This window comes from Hydra vulgaris, chromosome 02, assembly GCF_038396675.1.
Source record: "Hydra vulgaris chromosome 02, alternate assembly HydraT2T_AEP".
NCBI lineage: Eukaryota > Metazoa > Cnidaria > Hydrozoa > Anthoathecata > Hydridae > Hydra > Hydra vulgaris.
The window spans coordinates 23,558,979-23,580,000 of NC_088921.1; the positions used below are offsets into that span (position 1 = coordinate 23,558,979).

Sequence of the window (21,022 nt, forward strand, 5' to 3'; positions counted from 1 at the left end):
AACCGTTTTTTCACGGGAACGGGAAAAGGAAGGAAAAAATAATCACGTGGGCATGCGCATTATAAATTTTAATTTGTCCGAAGTAAAACTGCGCATGCTCACGTGATTATTCTTTCCTTTCCCATCCCGTTCAAGAAGAAAAACGGATGAGTGGAAACTCACCTTTTGGCGAAATTGGTAAGGAAGGAAAAATGAACTTCCTGATTAAGTGCTCATCCGCGGTACTCTGTGATAAAATATTAGATCTTCTAGGAGCATCTCAATAAATAAAGGAAAAAAAAAATCTTTTGACGTCATTAGAGATATTGTGTTGATATTTTCTTGTTTTAAAAAAATAGGAAATTTGTTTTCAATATTAGTTTATATGTCTTTCTGAAATATCGTTTAAAAAAACAAACATATTTTTTATGATATAAAATATTAAAAATACCGCAATAACTTAAATGGTGAAACAAAATATATAACTAAACCTTGAATAGTCCGCGGATTACCAAAATTAATCCAGTTTAGACAACAAAACTTAAAAATAACAGGATAACGGAAAACAAGTTTATATTACTTTATTAAGATAACAATTCTGAAGGTAGCCGCAAACAAATTCAATAAAAATTTCACAAATATTGTTACAAAACTGGCTAATAAGATTACAATCACAAAAGGTTTTTTAAGGATTTTTTAGAAACTATAAACAATGCGTATTATGTGGATGTGTTGTTCTGATTTCTCGCTTTGTGAGCTTTTAAAATCCAAGGATCAAAACTACTGGCGCGAAGAAAAGAAAAACAAAATAATTATAAAAAAATATGAAAAACTTAAACATGCTTTAAATTGGGTCATCAGAACATCTAAACAACAAGAGGTAACAAGAGGTCTGGTGACCAAATAAAATTTTTAATAGTTTTACAATTTAAAAAGACGAAAATTAAAAACAAGTTATAAATACAAAATAAAAGTAATTTGTGAAGTTTTCAGAAGTTATTTACAATAAAACATAAGTATATAAATTACAATACAATATAATACATATAGGGTGGGGCAAAAGTCCCGCTACCATTTTGATTGCGCGCCATCTTGGTTATGTGACGTTTAGATCAGTTTCGTTTTAAGCATTGTGTTGTGTAGACGCTCTAGTTTTATAATGTATACGCCACAAGAACGAGCAGAAATAGTGACAATAATTATCGAAAATGATCTTTCCATTATTGCCATTCAGCGGAAATGGCGTAAAAAATATCCTAATCGTCCAGTGTCCCATAAAACCACAATTTATCGATTACATGCCAATTTTTGACAGTACGGTATGACAGCAGACAAACCTCGTTCTGGAAGACAACGGACGTCTTGTAACACTGAAAATATGGCTCTGGTGCGCGATAGTGTTGCAGAGTCTCCAGAAACATCAATTCGGAGACGTGGTTCCCAGTTACACATTTCTGCACGCAGTTTGAGGCGAATTTTGAAAACTGATTTGAAAATGTTCCCGTACAAAATTCAATTAGTCCAAAAATTGCTACCGAGAGATATTGATCAACGAGTTCAGTACAGTAATGCAATCATAAGGCTGTCTGGTAAAATTGAAGATTTTTTGTCTAAATTGAGAATGAGCGATGAAGCCCATTTTCTTCTCAATGGTCATGTCAATAAACAGAACAGTCGGTTTTGGGGAACAACAAACTTTCATATAATTTATGATACATTATTGCATCCACAAAAAACAACTGTATGGTGTGGTATTCATCCTGGAAACATCATTGGTCCTTATTTTTTTGAAAATGAACAAAGTGTTCAAGTGACTGTTACTGCTGAACGGTACTAAAACATTCGAAATTTTCTTGTGCCTGAAATGTAATAGCAAGGACTAGAGGACATGTGGTTTCAGCAAGATGGGGCCACAGCACACACAGCCCGTTCAACAACTCAATTATTGAATAACGTTTTTCTACGAAGAATAATTTCGCGGATTTAACAGCACCAGACTTTTTCTTATGGTTTTTTTAAATCAAAAGTTTATGTGAATAAGTCCCAAACGATTCAACATCTTAAAGACAATATTCGTCATGAAATTGAAGAAATTTACCCTGAAATGTTACAGGATATTACGAAAAATGCCGTAAAAAGAGCCGAGAGTTGCATAACGAATAACGGTTACCATTTAACCGATATAATTTTCCAATCATAACGAAAAGAAAAGACTAAATAAACTTTTTATGAAAACCAAACTTACTTATCTTTTCTTTGAACAAAGTTATGGGCAATCAAAACGGTAGCGGGACTTTTGCCCCACCCTGTATAATTTTAATGACTTTAAACAGAAAATTTATTTGTTACGGGCAATAAACCTTTTTTTTTTTTACAAAAAAATACTGAATTAGAAAACCTCCACCAAAATAATTTAATTTTTTTTGTCGATATTTAAATTATATTTACTAAGGTTTACATTATTATTTTTCAGAAAAAAACTCTCCAAAAAAACATGCAATGACGTATTAGAAAGTTTCTTTAGAGATTTGCATGAACTAAGACAGTTTATTTGCTTTTACCAACATCTTACAAGCCTTCATTAAGACAAACCATAGTGGAACCAGACTGTTTCCTTTTCTTTTTAGGTGCCCCAAGAAGATTTTACGGTCACAGAGCACCGTAGAAAAGCTTTTAACTAGGAAATCACAAAGTGTGTGTGTAAAACCAAGCGTGTGTGCGAGAAACCAAGCAAAGTGTGTATGAAAACCAAGCAGTGTATGTTTGTGTGAAACCAATCAAAAAACACACACACAAAGATTGACAGACACACAAAGGTATTTGTGTGTGCGTGAAACCAGGCAAAAAAAAAACGCACACATTTAGGTATTGATATTTATAAAAATACTAATTTTCGACTAGAGACACATTATGTTGACAACAGATTCTTCGACTTTTAAAATAATTTTAAAGAAAAAGTTTTAATAACAGACAGGTAAAATAAAAAAAGCGAAATTTCAACTATTGAAAAAAAAAAATAGAATCAAATCGATTCTAATCAAGAAATATTTACAAGTGCTCAATTATTTACAGTAATATATGGGCAATTCCACGAGAGTAGCGGTCGTAGCATTTGACACTCTTTAAGCTATTAAAAATGAAGCGATAATGGAAATAGTTTGAAACTTTCCAGAAATGTGAAATACTATCATAAAATTTACCATGTAAAAGTTACAGCATTAAAGTCTTTAACTTTTTTCAAAAACTCATTCTACGTCGCGCGTCAGTCGTAACGCTTACTTTTTACTACTTCTAAACAATGCAACTTTGACAGACTTAATGCAGCGAACGGGAAAAAAAACCATTTGGTGTGTGTATTTAACATACATTGATGTTATTATATGTTGAGTTTCAGAGTTTTTATTTTGAAGTTTTACAAGCATTTTTATGTTTTTTTTTATCGTGACGGTCTCAAGCGTGACGGTCGTAGCAAAAAATCCAGTGCTTAAAAACAACGAATAAAACGACGCAATCAATGATGTAAGAATATATATATATATATATATATATGATTATTAAAAACTATGTATATTATGCTTAAAAAATGCAATATAACATTATCGAAGTTCTCAATTATGGATATACGATACGATTTTTAACGCTACATAACATGACTGTAAAAAAGCGTCTAAACACGTTTGTAGAACCTTTACATCATTAAAACCATGCAATAGTATGATAAACCGGCTTTTTTAAATAACTTTTTTGCTTGAAAGTAATTTTGAATAGTTATGGAGTTTAGTATGTATTTTCGTAACTTTTTTGCTTTTCTTTCCTTCCTTTTTCTCGCAGAATTGCCCATATACTATAATATTTAAATTTTCTTTTAAATACAAAAAGTACTATTAAATCAAGTTACACTTTAAATTACAAAATCTTATATAAATATTTTCTACTTTAATTTTGGAGAGAACTCTACAGGATTCATATCTAGCACGTAACCGAGCAACGCAATCCAATTTTGGTCAAGATTATCATATCTATTTGGAAAACTAAACTGAGCACGCCCGTTAAATTCAGCTGGGGTATCTTCTTTTTTCACACCATCGAGTACAACGGCAAGTTGAGAGGAACGCTGACAACTGTTGTATAAAAGCTTTCTTATTAAATCTGCTTCCATGTTAACTTTACAAATTATTTCCTCTGTTGCTATCCGAGATGTTATCGCCTAGTGTATAAAAACTTAATTTAAAAGTTGAAGATGGTTACTTTACTGCACTACATTGAAAGCATAGACAAAACGACAAGTCAAATAAATTGTTATTTTTAAAAAACAATAAAAAAACAAAACAAAAAAAAGATGCAATAGTTAATTTATTTACACCATCTTATCAAAAAAACTTTCCAGCAATCTTATGCATTTCTGGATCTGTAAAGTACTAGATTTTACTATATTGAAGTCTAGTAAAGACGTTTTTATTAAGACGTCTAAACGATGTCCAATTTTTAAGACCTTTGCGGATGTATACAGGTTGATAAAAAGATAAAGCACCTTTTTACGTCCCTGTATAAATGATGCCATTCTCACATTGCTTTATTTTTTCAATTTTTATTTGACTTAATGCAACATCTAGTTTTTCCAGAAACATGATTTTCATACACAATAATTTAACTTATATTTTATTTATCCATTTCATTTTTATAATAATAACTATTGGGGCTAACATTTAACAGAAAAGTATTTCATTAGCTTTTCAAAATCACCCCTTACTTTCTAATTCACATAATTCGAATCCTTTAAGTCTAATATTTCTAAAAAAATATCCTCTACGCCTATACGAAAAGATTGCACATAACTGCGTCTATATGAAAAGATTAAACATACCTAAATGCAGTATGACTTTAATACTCAATTAGATATAAATAACTTACTTTATTAGATATTTTTACTAAACTCTAAAATGTCAACGGAGTAACTGCGTCGGCAGTAACTCTATAAAGTATACGGATTAAATTGTTACGAAATGAAAGGAATAGAAAAGCGAATTACTTCGTTTGCTATAATACAACAAAATTTTGATTGTGTACTTTTCAGAGTACACGCGTGTACAAAAAGTACAACTTACTGTCATAGATTTCTTCGAGCACTAGAAGTAGCTGAGTATATATTTATATGTTAAATTATGATTTAAATAATTTAAGTTAAAACTTTTTTAATTTTTTAAAATACACCTTTTAAAAAATGTCAATTAGTGATTATTATTATTATTATTATTATAATTATGTGTGTCTTACATAGCAATTTTTAACTATGTGTATATAACATAATAATTATATGTTTTAACTAATTCTTTTAGCTTATAATGGAAAGTCGGGCCTACTCAATGACGTTAGTACTTATGAATCACAGACAATAGAGTGTTTAGCTGTTAAGTTAGAATTGGGTCAAAGTAATGATTTTGTTTTAGATGCAATAAAGGATGTTCAAACTATGTTTAGTATTTTGCAAACACTGCACCGTGGGCCAGAATTGTCTAAAAATGGAAAAACTATTATTGCTTGAATAAAGAAATATAATACACGTTTATAAAAATTTTTGAGGCCAAGGATATTTTTTTTTGGTGCAATTTTAAGTTTGGAGTGGTCATGACTACACAAGTGGTCATTTTAGGAGGGGGGGGGGGGGGGTTAAGGGCTGTCCCTTGACCACACTTGAAATGTGCGTTCATGAGATACCCCTATGGTTTTTATTGCATGTCTTGTTGAATGTCTAAGTATAGGTAATTGAGGTCAGGGAATTCAAGTTTGGACATATTTGGTCTTTAGTAGTCGTCATGATTGTACAGATGGTCGTTTTAGGGGTGGTCAAGGATGGTCCTGGATATCCCGATGGTTTTTTAACTAGATGGTACATGGTGGATGTTTAAATATAGGTAATTAAGGTCGAGGAATTTAAATCTGGGCAAATTTGAAGTGGTCATGATCGCACAGGTGGTCATTTTAGATGTGTTCATAGGTTGTCAAGACGGTATATTCTTTATTTTTATGTGTTTTATAAACCTAATTTTTTTATAGATAAGAATCTAGGCGATGACATTATAAATTAGTACATCAAAGCTTGGCCTCCTCAGATAAAATGGATTCTACCTTTCACTGACTCACTAACTTTGAACACCTTAGGATTGGAGCGGCAAATATTCTCATCATAAGATAGTGATGAAAACCATAGTTTTCTTGGGGCCTAGAAAATTTCTTTGTGTAATGCTCACTGTCGTGCTTGAACACCTTGTTAGAGGACTCCTGTGAATGATACCATATGTCACAAGTATATATATGCAGTCTCCAGGTGATAAAGCTTGTTAAGGTCCCCCTCCTCATTGCTGGATACAGAGGTAATGTAAGACCATTTCATCAGCTCACACCTAAAATCTCTGCTAAAAAATCTCCTGGCAGTATTCCCATTATTGGAGTTTCCAGATCCTCCTGACTTTGGATTATTAACATTGATAACGAGGTCAGCCCTCAAAAAATACTTTAATTTGTTTTTGTTTTGAGTTTTAGTCACTTTGCTAGCCACTTTTTAAAACCCAACCTGTAGACTATGTAAAGGAAGCAAACCATGCTCTTTATCCACAAATGAAGGGTAGACAGACCATGTTTAAATCTAATATCTGAAATACTCCATAAACCTTCTGCAGGTCATTCAGGTTAGAGCTAGTCAGGCCGCATATGCTACAACAAGTAGTTTCATCAGTCACTTCACTAGTAGCAAGGTTTCAATCAAATATGATCTCCTCTAGCACGTAAATTATGGATCCATCCAACAATGTAGGGACAACCTGAAACTCCTTGAAAAGTTACTTGGCTCCACCACGACATCTTTGCTCTCTTTGATGTATTTAAACCTGATTTTGCGGTAAAGTGTCGAGAAGGGTTTTAGTTTGTCTAAACAACCTCTTCTGCCTCTTAGCTTCGGTTATGTAAAAAATGAGGCAGTTGAGAGAAAAAGACTCTTCTACTGCTATGCAGGTTAGCTCAACATCTTCAGATACCTTCTGTTTATAAACAGACTGTCCGATGCAACCATCATGCCCTTCTTTAGAGACCATTATGAAATATTGAACTCCAATCTCTGAGCTAACAGACTTAGTTACCCATTTGCAGTATGATTAAGATTATTTATGTTTATTTATTTTAATTATGCTTTTGTAAGTCAAAGGAATCATTAAAAATCATTTAAAAAATTGAAACATTTATATATTTTTTTCTGCACCCTAATGCTAATGCTTGTCACTAAATAATTAGGCCAACCATGTCCAAATGCTTGAATAGTCTTTTTAATAGCTGGCATGATGTTATTAAAAGTCGTCAACATTTTCAATGGAGGGTTCCATCAAGTTCTGACACTGAGAACCAGAAATTTGAATTTGATGCCAAGAGATTAGGCATTTTCTTTAAGCTGTCAGTCTAATTTAAGATTATACTTGAATTTTTTTTGTTATAATTTACACACCCTTGAAAGTTTTAGTACTAAACAATGCACAACCGTACTCAAGTGCTTCCTTGTCATCATTTTCTACATCAGAATTTACGTCAATATTATTTTCGTCTTCATATTCTTCATTTGTTGTTGAACTAAGCACATTTGGTGCGCTGAAAGAACTCTAAGATGAGCATGCTGACATATAACTTTCTGCAACTGATTCTTCTTCACTCTTGTCTGATGATGAATCCTCATTTGTTCGATTGATGCCTGTAATTTTCTTTTTTCATGAGTTTAGTAGTTGTTTTACACAAAAGTGGATTCCACGATTATAGCAAATGTAATTAAGTTGAGACGAGAGACAAACGTTTTTAGTGCAAACACTTCCCCCATCTGCAGTTTGACCAATGCAATCTCGGTCAGGATCAAAGCTTAAGGTGATTTATTTTGCAAACTGATGACTTTGCTCATACCAAGATTTTGATTGTAATCGTTGGGTCCAAAAATATGGATTTCATAACATTAATTTGTTTAAATGTTGTTTCATCACTGACATCACAAAACTTGTCTCTATTGGATTTTATCAGCCTTATTTCATTTATCACTTTGTTCTTTATATACGATGCTGAGCTTAAAAATTATATGATAAACTTTTTCAATGTTTTTTAAACCTTGGTGTAACTTTCAATTTACTGTTGTAAAAAAAAAGAAATATTGCTTGATGTCATGACCCAGAAAAATCCCTTGGGGGTATGATAGTACTATCATTGGTGGTTACTGGGATATGAGTCCCTAAATCTGGTTACACCATCTGTGGAAGAAAATCCATTTTTAAATTTTGCATAAAATCGCATTAAATACATAGTTGATAAGCAACTAACAAAGTTGGTTTCAAGAATTTTTATTCATGCCAAAAATATGACACAAATATTTATGCAGCAAATTCACTGGTAAATAACAATTTTCTTCAATTTTGAAAACATAAAGTTTGAATTCCAATTGTTTTTTCTTGAGATAAATGTCTAAACTGATTTGTAATATTCTTAACCAATTCTTTGCTTTTTTTGTTTTGTTTTGTTAATTCAACTCCTTAAGGCTGTGAAGGCCACTACAGACGGGGAGGCTACTTAATTGTGATTATAACCCTTTCTCAACTCTATATCTCCAACTCGATTTATTCAGAGCAAGCAACGGAAGCACTCCATCATCTTTTCAGTACCCATTGGCAAAGATACAAGACTATCACAGACTTACATTGTAGTGGTGTATTATCCAACTCAAAACTTCTAGCGAAGTTCTGAGTTCGATCCCCACCATAAAGTGAGCGCTCTAACAATACACCACTACCCCATGTAAGTCTGTGATAGTCTTGTATCTTTGCCAATGGGTATTGAAAAGATGATGGAGTGCTTCCGTTGGTTGTTCTGAATAAATTAACAAAGCTTTTGTAATGTTAGATAAATTGTGGATTATGGTGGATGAAAGTATGAACCTTGGGAGTGATGGTGATGTCCTGAGGTTGTAAATAAGAGACTCTGACTCTTGCTAAATTTTTTTCTAAGAGGCTGTAGAAGATGATTCCTGACACCAAACAACAGATAAAGCTTTATTGGTTGAAGTACAATTTAATGCCTGATTTGATTGGTTTAAAATTTCTTAGAGATCCACACTTTGCATACTCTTCTGATAAATTATCAAACCAAGAGCATGGGTGTGCACTAGAATGTGCTTGTAAGTCCCAAATAATATTTGTTAGGAAAAAAACCAAGGGAATATCACCAGATCAAAAATCTGCATGACATTGCTAGCAATGTCAAGAAAAACTATAGCATGCTATAGTTTTCCTGGATATCTTCAGAAATGGCAATCAATAATTGACGCTTAACACTAGAATCTTTGGCCAGAAAATTATTGAGAAGATGTTTTGATGGCGAAGATTGTGAAACTGAATCCTTTTCCATGATTCCAAAGCTTACTTTTAAAAAACCATCACCACCATCCACTCCCAGCATTACAATGTAGTCATCAGAGAGGTTTCTAGTTTCAAGAACTTGCTTACAAAGAACTTTCAAGTCTTTGCAGTGAACAACAAATTTATCCACCTGATTTGTCAGTTGCAACTTTTATCCAAATTTCGGTAAAATGACTATCAAATGTTTTGCTCAACTGATCAAACTTGGAGAGGAAGTTCTTCTCAACAATCCAACTTGGAACAACCTGATTTAGTGTTGACATCAGCTTTTTCACACCAGAATTAGATAGTCCTGTGTTGTGTTGCACATAAACAAGATCATTTGGAGTCAGTTCTGGTCTTTCATTGAAAAGTCTTCTTTCTTTTGAAGATGAACCTTGGAAATAATTAAGAGAGATTTTTCATTATTATGCATTACATAAACAAAAAATATGAAGCTAAAAACTTAAATATCTAATAAAATGTTACCCGAAAGAACTGGAACAGGGTGGCCTCCTATTCCTTTAGATCTACTGAGGTGAACTGTTCCATGGGGTGAAGTATCCTTGTTAGCAATGACTGATGCTGTAACTCTTTCAGCTGCCACAGAGTCCTTTGAATCGACTTCTGTTAAATTCTTTTGCATGGTAGACTTTGAGCACTTGTGTGGGAGACCCTTGCCAACAATCGAAAAGCATTGAGAACATCATCTTTCAACTGAGTTCTGGTTTACTTCATGTTTGTGTTTTGCCAAGACTGGATGCGGAAAATTGCGCTTTGCTTCGCCAACTGAGCAAATCAAACAATCTCAAACTAAATCTCTTATAACAGGACAGACTTTGATAGTGGAAAAATCAAACAGTTCAAGCTTTCCCTCCTCAAGCCTCCTAAGGTTAGAGCGGGAAAATTCTGTCATGAAGCTGATTAAAAAGCGACTAGCCTTGTCAAGACACAAGAAGTGAACAGTCTTCCTGTTCTCCTCATGGTTTTTTGCTTGATTTGGTATATTTTTTGTTAATTCAGATGCCAAATCTGTGAAAAAAAATGAATTGAATAACTAATGCTCAAGCTTTTTTCCATAATTTTATCATAATACTTTATTAAAAAGCAATTTCAATTAAAAAATTTTTTTTTGTACAAATAACTTGTATATTCTTTTTTAAAGCAAAAAAATGCAACCAATTTTTTTTATTTTCTTCCTTAGACATTTTATTTAACACCACCTATCAAAATTTATTAAGCGGATGATAGTAAAAGTTATAAAAAATTAAGTTTTATTGTTTATTAGTTAAATATATTGTAGTTTTTTTAATACTTTTACTCAAATTTGAAAATGGATTTTCTTCCACAGACGGTGTAACCAGATTTAGGGATTTATATCCCAATAACCACCAATGATAGTACAATCATACCCCTAAAGGATTTTTCTGGGTCATGATATCAAGCAATATTTCATTTTTTTCTAACAGTGAATCAGCTTTTGCACCAATGGATTCACAATTTGGTTGAAAAGTTCAAGATTTGATGCTCGCTTGACAACAAGTTCATAAGTCAAGTCAAGTTTCACTTTAAAAAACAAATCAATCATTTTGTAAGTGTTAAAAAGATATACAAAGCTTAGAAATTATAGTTGGGAAAAAAAATAAAACTAGTTTAAGATTGCTAGATGTCTCTAGATTATAAAAAACTAAAAAGAATTTACCCCAATATGAAAGTTGATTTTAGGAGGTTTTGCCCACCTCCGGCCCACTGTGCACTGTATACAAAAGAAATAAATGGCTAAATTTGTTTTTGTTTGACAACAGCAGTATCAAACTGTTTGTGTACAATTTTAAATGTGGACAATTGCGACGAAATATATATGGCTCAACCAGTTAGATTTGGCTACTATGAAATCATACCAGGCTGTGTATTATGCTATGACACTGTGTATTATGTTATGACATTGAAAAGTTATTAAAAAAAATTTCTTTGTTTTTTCTTATGTTATCACATTTGTGAATAACGCAAAAATCAAATTTAATTGTCTTGCAAACTTTTTTACATAATGGTCATTCAACTTTCATAAGTTTTTATAGCGTTAACTACTTCTTTTATCTAACCGTTTAAATGATTTCTTCAGACTTGTTTATATATTAAAAATAATAAAAAATGACTTATGTTAAATGGCTTTAGCGCGTACATAAACGGCATGCCAGTTTAAAACAAGGCTTGATATCCTGACAGTGCGATTTATTTTTTGCAAGTAAAAATATGCATTTGTAGAAAAAAATTTTATGAAAGTATTTTTTTTCTTAATGTAATTTATAAAAAAAAATTAAAAAAAAATACTTTAAAATTTTTTATATAATTTTGGTTCTTTTGAGATTTAAAATGATATATTTTTGAAGAACTTTTGTTTTGATAGTTATAGGGACCCGTTTGATGTTTAAGGGGCTTGAGCAACCCCTAAAAATAATTTTTTTCAAAAACTTTTAAACTCCAGTATTATTTTATTTTATAGAACACATTTAGAGGGTGAGAGCAGACATTTAAAAAAAAAGTTGTTTGAATAGCCACCCTAATAAAATGGCCACCCTATATATATATATATATATATATATATATATATATATATATATATATATATATATATATATATATATATATATATATATATATATATATATAATATATATATATATATATAAAATATATATATATATATATATAAAATATATATATATATATATGTATGTATATATATATATATATAGATATATATATATATATATATTTATATATATATATATATACTAATTGTGGGAATTTTTTTTCAAGTGACAGCCCTATAACTATTGGTGGAGTAATAACAAATGAATCGCCCTTCCAATATTTAAAAGCCAAGAAATCGAATATATGGAAATTTGATTAAGAAGCCACTGATGGATTTTTCAAAATTATGTAAAACAAAGCAGATATTAGGAAGATATCATTTCTTTTTAGAAATGGGTAACATTCCAAAATCAAGTGATGTTATTAAAGAAATCTCAATTGAAGTTTGTCAATTATAGAATAAAATGATGATATGGAAAATGTTTTACGGAAAAATCTGTGCAAAGAAAAGTAGTCTGCAATTCAAAATTAAGAACACAATTATTATAAATAGCTGGGATAAATTATTTGACTTATTGCCCCCAAAATGCTAAATTCAAAAATCTGGAAGAAAAACTCTTTTATGAACTTCAGAAATACTCCAATGGGTGCAAAGGCCAGTGCAGTATTGTGACAGGGCCTATTACAACACATCCGCGAGACTGCCATCTAAAAGAAAAGAACTTGAAACAAACTATAGTCAATTGTTTAATGATGCAGAGAATTTTAGTAATGAAAGTTCAGAAGATAATAATACAAGTGAAGATTACACAATCCTATTGAAACGTGCAAAGATCACTGGTATAATAAAGGTAGCTAAGATATCTGAAAATGAAGGGTATCCAGGTAAGTTGTATGGCAAAGATTGCAGAAGCTGTACTCAATGCAGTTAGTGAGACATCGATTTGCAGATCAGAAGTCCAAACACTCGTGCATGAATTAAGTTTGACTCGGGCTTATACAGACTCTTCTGAAGAAATGTGGTGCTTACATTTTGATGGTAAGAGCATAGACAAACAACATTATTATAGCACTTGTATTTCAAGCAAGTCTAAATCTTTGGTTATATCTTGAATTAATTAGAGAAAGGCAACTCTGTTTCTATTTATAACATGTTACACAACACTATTTTGGAATTTAACTTATTAAACAAAATTTCTGTTGTAATATGTGACACCACTGCAGTAAATACAGATTCTAAAAATTATGCATTTGACAAAAATTGTTTCAGGTTTAGTGTATCATCTTTGTTGATTTCATGTTCTCAACCTGATACTTAAGCATTTTATGAACTCAAAATTTGATTCCTTATCAACATCGCCTAACATTAATTACTGCTTTATTAATGAGTTGATTAGTAACTATCATGATTTAATTGAAAAATGCAAGCCTAACGGGCCAGTTATTAAAAGTAAAAAATATGGCAGGAATGATTATATGAAGCTAGATTTATTATGTAAAAGACACAAGCCTTATATAAACACAATGAATTTACCAGCGATTCATTTTTCTAAACCATTCAAGAGCTATCTATTGTTTGAAATACATGACTTTTTGACTGAAAATAGAGGCGTGAAATTTTATTGTAGATCACTGGGTCAAGCCATGGTTCTCTTGCAGAAGAACTGTTGACTTTTATGCGTAGTTTTTAAGCCTGGAGGCTAGACAATTTGCAGGACCTGAAAATTTGGGGGCGTTTTTCAAATTTAGGGTTCCTTTTTCAAACATAAGAGCTTTTTTTTAGTTTTAAAGATTTTAACACCCTAATAACAAGTCGTAGGAAGGGGCTCTGATCCTCTCGCCCCGCTACTGTCTGTTAGGTATTTTCAGTCCTATGTAAATTTGTTACTTTGTTTTTTTTAACAAATATTTTTGTTTATATAGGTCATTCCTTTTAAAAAACAAGACTTCAATCTGTCAAACAAGACTTCAATCTGTCGCAACTTGATTTTAAATACTTTTCATAACAATTCTCCACTGGTAATAATAGGGCAAATTGATTTTAAGAAAAAAATGTAAAAAATTCCCATTCCTAATATAAACTTATGGTAAAGAGACTTTTTTGTACAATTCAAAAATAAACACAAACATATAAATATAAATTAATACCTTTTCATAGATTAATTTTTTAAAATTTATTTATTTATATGCTAAAAATTAATTTTTTTATGTTTTATGCACCTTGTCATAAAATTTTTTTAAAATAGTTTTATATAAATGTTAATAATTTGAAAATGATTGAGAAACAATAATAAATTTTTTTTTTTAAATAAATTAGAAAATTTTAAATTAGAAAATAAATTTATTATAAAGAAATCAATGAATGTAATAAAAACCAAAAAATAATTAAAAAAAACCTCTAAGTAAGAAGGCGAAAAAACCATGATGATCTTATCAGCAATACCAAGATGTTCTGGTATCCATAGTGACAAACCTCCACAATCAATAATTTCGTTTTGATTACATAGATCAATACAAACCTGAACATTTGAAATTGTATGAAGTTGTTCTGCTAAACGCAATACTTTTTCAATATCTTTATTTGTTGATGCACAGTGAGAAATGTAAACAAGTTTCTCTTTTTTTTCTAATTAACAATTACAAAAATTTCTTAAACATTTTTTTTTTTTTAATTTTTAAACTTTTTTACACACATTCAAAATTTACATTGAACAAATTTTATCAACATTTCTTTCTTGATTTATTATATAGTATAAGTGGACTTTAGTATATATATAGTATAAGTTTACTGAAGTTAACTTAAAAAATAAAAAATAATTAAAAAAGGTTTATTAAAAAATAAACCTTTAAACCAGCTATAAACAACAAGTATTATATTAGAGGCAAATAAATGTATATATATATATTTTGACCAAATTGCTAATATTATGTTGAGTATTATTTGGATCATCAATATGAATCAACGATGCATTTAGATCACTTAATTGGATTAACAAGGCATTTTTAAATTTGAAAAAAAAATTTGTAAAAATTTCAGTGTATCCATGTTCTACTGATTACCTTGTTTTGGTGTGTAAACTGTTTGAATTAAAAATGATAAAATACAAATTTGTATTTCAGTAATTAAAATAAAATATTATAATGTATACCTTTTAATTTCAATCAAAAGAAATAAATAAAAAGACACAAAATATACATACCACATAGAGGAACTAGTGCTTTATTCTGTTTGTAAAAATTAAATTTGCCTTTGATCCTTATATAACACCACAAACCAGTAAGAGCAAAAATTACACTTAAAGCTACAAAAATGGCTATGTAAAACTCTTTATAAGCTGCAAAACCACTGGATTTGGTCATTGAAGGCATGGGGGCCACCGTTATTTGACAATCATCAGCTACAAAAAAATTATAATCATTTTAGAACAGAAATTCCAAACATTCAATGATATAATTTCCTAATTTCCAGAACATTTACTAAAATATAAAAACAAATTTAAAATTAATTTGCAGAATGATTTTCAATAAAAAAGTTTAAATATCAAATCTGTATAAAATTTTATATTAATATATAATACAAATCATTAAATGATTCAAACTACAAAAAAAAGTAAACAATTACAAACTTATTACGCTGTTTCCATGACAAAAATGACACAGGATTAATATTCAGAAAAAAATATATTAATAAACAAAAAAAAGAATTAGAAATTTAGAAATAGACAAAATATGTCTATTTCTTTCGAAAAAACATAAATTTAAATAAATATTATTAGATATAAACATATAAACATCAATTCAGTTTTAATGTATTTAATTAAAAGTATTTTTTATTAACATTTTACTATTTATCACTATTTTAAAAATAATGGTTACATGAGTGTTCTATTATGTAATACCAACAATTTTTGTTATAATTGTTTTACTGCTGCAACTACGATTTCTATTTTATAGACCATAATACTGATTTACTATTTAAAGGTTGGTTTGACTTGGCTTATGCTTTGCGTGAAAATATCAGCATTTTCTAAGGTATACCCCTTTGTCAAAATGCCTGAAAATGTTTAAAAATGGTTGAAAAACTTTTATAAAGATACCTACATTAAAAAAAATTTAAAAATTTAGATAATATAACTAAAATAATTGACAAATAAAAAGTTTGGGGGGTCAGTCATAAGTTTAGGGGGTCAGTCATAAGAAAATCTTATGAAAGGGAAAATAATCCTTTGAAAAGCAGTATAAATCTTTTGTAGGAATCAAATAAAATCTAAATTGTCAATAAGTATGACAAGAGTCACTAACTTAATTAATTAATTCCTTTAAAGGAAAGAATTATGAAAGTAATACTTTCATTTGCTTGCAATTAAAGTAATAATTTCCTTGATTTTATTTGTTTGTAACTAAAAATATTTGTAAGTTAATGAATTCTTTGTAAACTTTGGTAAAAGAATAGTTTGATTTAGTTAAGTTGGATTTAGTGAACTGCCACAATGCCAAATCAAGCAAATTTTCATGATGAAAATCAAAAATTTTTACACTTGCTCTGTCTGAATGTTTAAGACAGCTTACTGCTTTCCAAGCAGATCAAATATGCCAACTGTACGAGACAATAATCAATATTAGTAATTCTTGGGTACCACAAGGACTCTGCAAATCATGCAGAGCAATTTTGCGCAGGCAACAAGAGGTGAAAGAAAATATTGTTCCTCCTTTGCTTAATTTCAATTCAATACAAGTGAGACCTGAAACAAGAGGCACAATGTGTTATTGCTTAATACGCCAAATTGGTTGTTCAAAGCTGCAAGAAAAACATCCTCTTGAAGAGCAAACTACCATTGAGAAAAAAACAAATGTATGTTGCAGCACATGCCTCTGCTCTTTAGGAAAAGGTTTGCCCCACCAATGCGCTCAAATAAAATTTAGGGAAAACCTTCAGTCTTTAGCAGCAAAAGATGCCAGAGCAGCTGGAATATATTGCATTCCAAAGTATTTCCAATAAAGAATTATCCCTTCTTGAATAATTCAAATAAAGGATTATTTACCCTGAAGGAACTATTCAACTTGCTAAAGCATCTTAGTGGGCCTCCACTTACAATTACCCCAGATAAATATTTATACTTAAACAATTTTTACATATATATTCAAAGAAAATCTTTAAAAAAAGAGACATGATAGATTTTGGGAAGTATATTTTTAACAAGTTTCTAATCACTTTAAAAACGAATAATTTGAAAGTTTTAAACAAACTTTCTGAACATAGTTTAATATAAAGAAAAAATATGTATTTTTTGGTTTCAGATTAAAATAGTGTCCAGCCACTATCAAGTGCTCCAAAATTGACCACTCTAGCTCTTGTAAATGTACAATTAAACACGACACTATCAAACAATGGATTAAAGAAATAGTCAAAACTGTAAACAGCAAGCAGCAAGATGGTAGAGCCAAATTTTTATGAGAGTTTCTTAAGAACAGGTCACTTGAGTGATTTCTTCACCTGCAGTGAATTAAAAACTATAGAAAGAAAACAATATTCTTGTACAGTTCGGGTTGTTGCTCACTGCAATTAATTATAAAGTCTTGTAAATCTTTTAAATTATAAAGTCTTGTAAAAGGGTTGATACCACCTCAATGCCTCAAAAACAACCTCTCACTCAAAGAATTGGCAAAGACACTGGAATTAGGAGACAAATTCTTGTTGTGGTATCAGAAGATATGCCAATAACTTACTCCAACATTGAACAAATCTGGTCATTGATTAATGCAAATGGAGTTAAACTAACTTTGGCTTGCAATATGAAAGTTGCAAATATAATTTGTGGTTTTCAAACCCATTCAAGCATGCACCCTTATTCAAGTTGTGACGCCAAATGCAGGTTTCTTGCCAAATCTGGAAACTTGCGAACACTGGGTTCAATCAAATAAAGACTAAAGTCTTTTCAGCAATCTGGCAGGGTTGTTGCTCATGCAAAATTGTTTGGCAATCTCATTTGAAAGTTAATCATAAGTGGACCGGACAATGTTCTGATCTTGGAAATAATCCCACCAATGAAATTGCATCTATTTATAGAAGTTGTCAATCATCTTTTCAAGATACTTAAAACTGCTTGGATAGAAGCTGTTAAGTGGCCAGCTACCCTTCATATTCAACTAAGCCTGTATCATGGGGGCTAGTTTGAGGGATATGAATTCAGGAAGCTTCTAAAAAATGTGGATGTGCTCCAGCAACTTGCTGATACAAACTCGGTTCCCAACAACTTCACATAACTGAAGCACTCAAAAGTTTTAATTTAGTTGTAAAAGCTTTGGGTACACCTTTGCTTTGGGTACACCTTTCAGCCAGATTTTGCTGAAATAATTTAAAATTTTAAAAGGTGGTACTTAATGATAACTGGTGGGAGCGTAGCACCCAAAATTCACACCGTCTTCTACCACATCAAAGATTTTATCAGTCGCAAAGGATTCTCCTTGGGGCCCTATAGTGAACAAACTGTTGAAACTGCTTATCAAGATTTTTACAAACATTGGTCAAGGTATAAATGAAACAATAATCATCCAGAGTATAAAGAAAGATGCTATGCTGTTATGCTGCAAACTGATCTGAACATTAAGCACTCTTAAAGAATTATTGTTGTAATTGTAATTCTATTTATTTGATTAGACAGCTGAAAATCATAGTTTATGGTTTATAATAAATATTTTAACCATTTCAATCCTTAAATACTGTTAGTAATTATGAATTTTAATATTGCATCTAAAAATATTGAAGAGTATTGGACTAAAAGATTATATTAGGCTATTTTGAATAAACTTCTTGCAGAGAAAATCAAAGATTAAGTCTTACAGATTAATCAGATGCTATTTGATGGTAATATCATGTCAAAAGGGTTCATATAGCTATTTTTTCACTTCATTTAAAAAGTCAATTTAAGAAGGTTTCAAGGGTCAATAAAAATTCTTTTAGCAGAAACTTTTTTTTTTGTTTTACCAACTGATTTTTACCAAAAATGGCACGTGTAGCAATAAAAAAATTATAATAAAAATTGTTGATATTATATAGTAGAACACTCATGTAACCATTATTTTAAAAATAGTGATCAAATAACACAGTAATGGTTAACATTTTGAGGTCCAAGTAGCAAAAAAACTAACAAAATATAAACCAAAACTGCCATAAATCCTTAACATGTAAATAATCCAAATGAAATTTTATCTAGAGTTTAATGTGGCCATATGCTACATTTGCACTAAATTTTATCAAATTATATACAGTGATTCTGATTCTATGATTACATTATATATAATTTGATTATCTTTATTTATTATCTACTATTTAATTATTTATTATATATAACTTGATTATCAGATTCTCTTATCAAATTATATATAATGGTTCTTTATATTCTAGGTTTTATATATATATATATATATATATATATATATATATATATATATATATATATATATATATATATATATATATATACACACACATACATACATATATAAATGCAGCACTAGATACATGCGGATGATGTCATAAAAAAACAGAAACATAGAACACAGAACATTCAGTACATACACCGACTATCAAATATCCTGATCTGCAATGGAGTGCTACTACATCAACTTGGGTTTAAAAATGGGGCAGCAATCCTTTCTTTCATTATTCCTTGTTTTTATTTTTTCTAAAAAATTAAAGCGCACTTTTTTACATTAAGAGCAAAAAATTAATATTAAGAAATTGCAACCTAACATATGGAATGAGTGTATGTATATATATATATATATATATATATATATATATATATATATATATATATATATATATATATATATATATATATATATATATATATATATATATATATATGGCCAATTCCATGGCGGAAAATGAAAAAGCAGTCAAATTTTATACTCTTTTTAATCAACTTTTAGCAAATGAATATTGATGTAGACACATGAAAGTTTATTTAAAATAAACCTTTAGTACTAAAATCAATTTAAGTCATTTTTACCCTTCCGAAAGTTACGGTTTTACCACAACAAGATGTTATTTTAACCATGAACTTATTTGCAAAATCAGAAATAAATTATTGTGAGAATGGAGCTAACATGTTCAAATTGTTGTTGGTCAGCTTTTATACAATATATTTTTGCAATTTTCATGTAATGTAAGTTAACATAAATGTGATAAAGTTTAGTTTTTTCCAAAATTTAGTTTAAAAACATAAATTTTTTAATAATATATATGTTATTAATAATAATATATATGCGAAAGATAATAAAATGTTACGTTTCAAGTTTTAAATAACAATGCTTAGTTAAAGCACATTTTTATTTTGAACTTGTGTAACATATGTTAAACCTGTGTAACTTGTGTAACGCATGTTAAACCTGTGTAACTTATGTAACGTATGTTAAAGCTACATGCATTAACTAAAGTTCTGGCGCTTTTTTGTTAACAAAATAAATTATGTCATTGATTCTTATTTTGCCGCGTTTGACAAGGTTCATATTATGAAAATTAAGAAAAAAATCTTTAATTTTTTTTTTAATGTTGATTAAAATTATTTATGTTGTTTTTTTATTTATTTATGTATTCTTATTTTAATTGACATATAAATATACATAAATAAATAAAAATAAGAATTATATAAATAGACATTCAAAAAAAAAAAGATTTATTTGCTATTCTCCTAATATAAAAAATCAGTTAGAACCTTTTTTATTTTTGTTTTGGTAGAACAAATCGTTTGTAAATGCATAAAGGGTTTGTAAAGCATGTCACCCTATACTTGTCAATTCTTAACCCCTTCCCTCCTGTCACAAACGATCACGTAACCTGAATCCCTTGCCCTCCTAAACTGTGATAGCAGTTTTTACATCAAAAATATTTTAAAAGATTTAAATGTAAATACTTTGCAGCATTTTACAAATTTAACCAAATAAAAAAAAGGCAATACGCATAAACGTAAGAAGTGTAAGTAAAAACTTCGACAAACCAAAGATTTTCTTATTTAAATGACTAAAATAAG

General features: G+C 29.8%; 1 protein-coding gene across 5 annotated transcripts in view; it reads right to left on the reverse strand.

Moving 5' to 3' along the window:
* Positions 1-3,631: 3,631 nt before the first annotated feature.
* LOC100198846 (uncharacterized) overlaps positions 3,632-21,022 on the reverse strand; it is a 97,683-nt gene continuing 80,292 nt past the window's right edge. For 3 of the 5 annotated variants that reach the window (XM_065790340.1, XM_065790339.1, XM_065790342.1), the window contains exons 10-13: positions 15,188-15,385; positions 14,384-14,613; positions 3,915-4,186; positions 3,632-3,823 (exon numbers count right to left, since the gene is read on the reverse strand). In XM_065790340.1, coding sequence (XP_065646412.1) covers positions 3,757-3,823; positions 3,915-4,186; positions 14,384-14,613; positions 15,188-15,385 — 767 coding nt within the window. In that variant the 3' untranslated portion in view covers positions 3,632-3,756. The other 2 variants (XM_065790343.1, XM_065790341.1) reach the window with 2 other exon arrangements.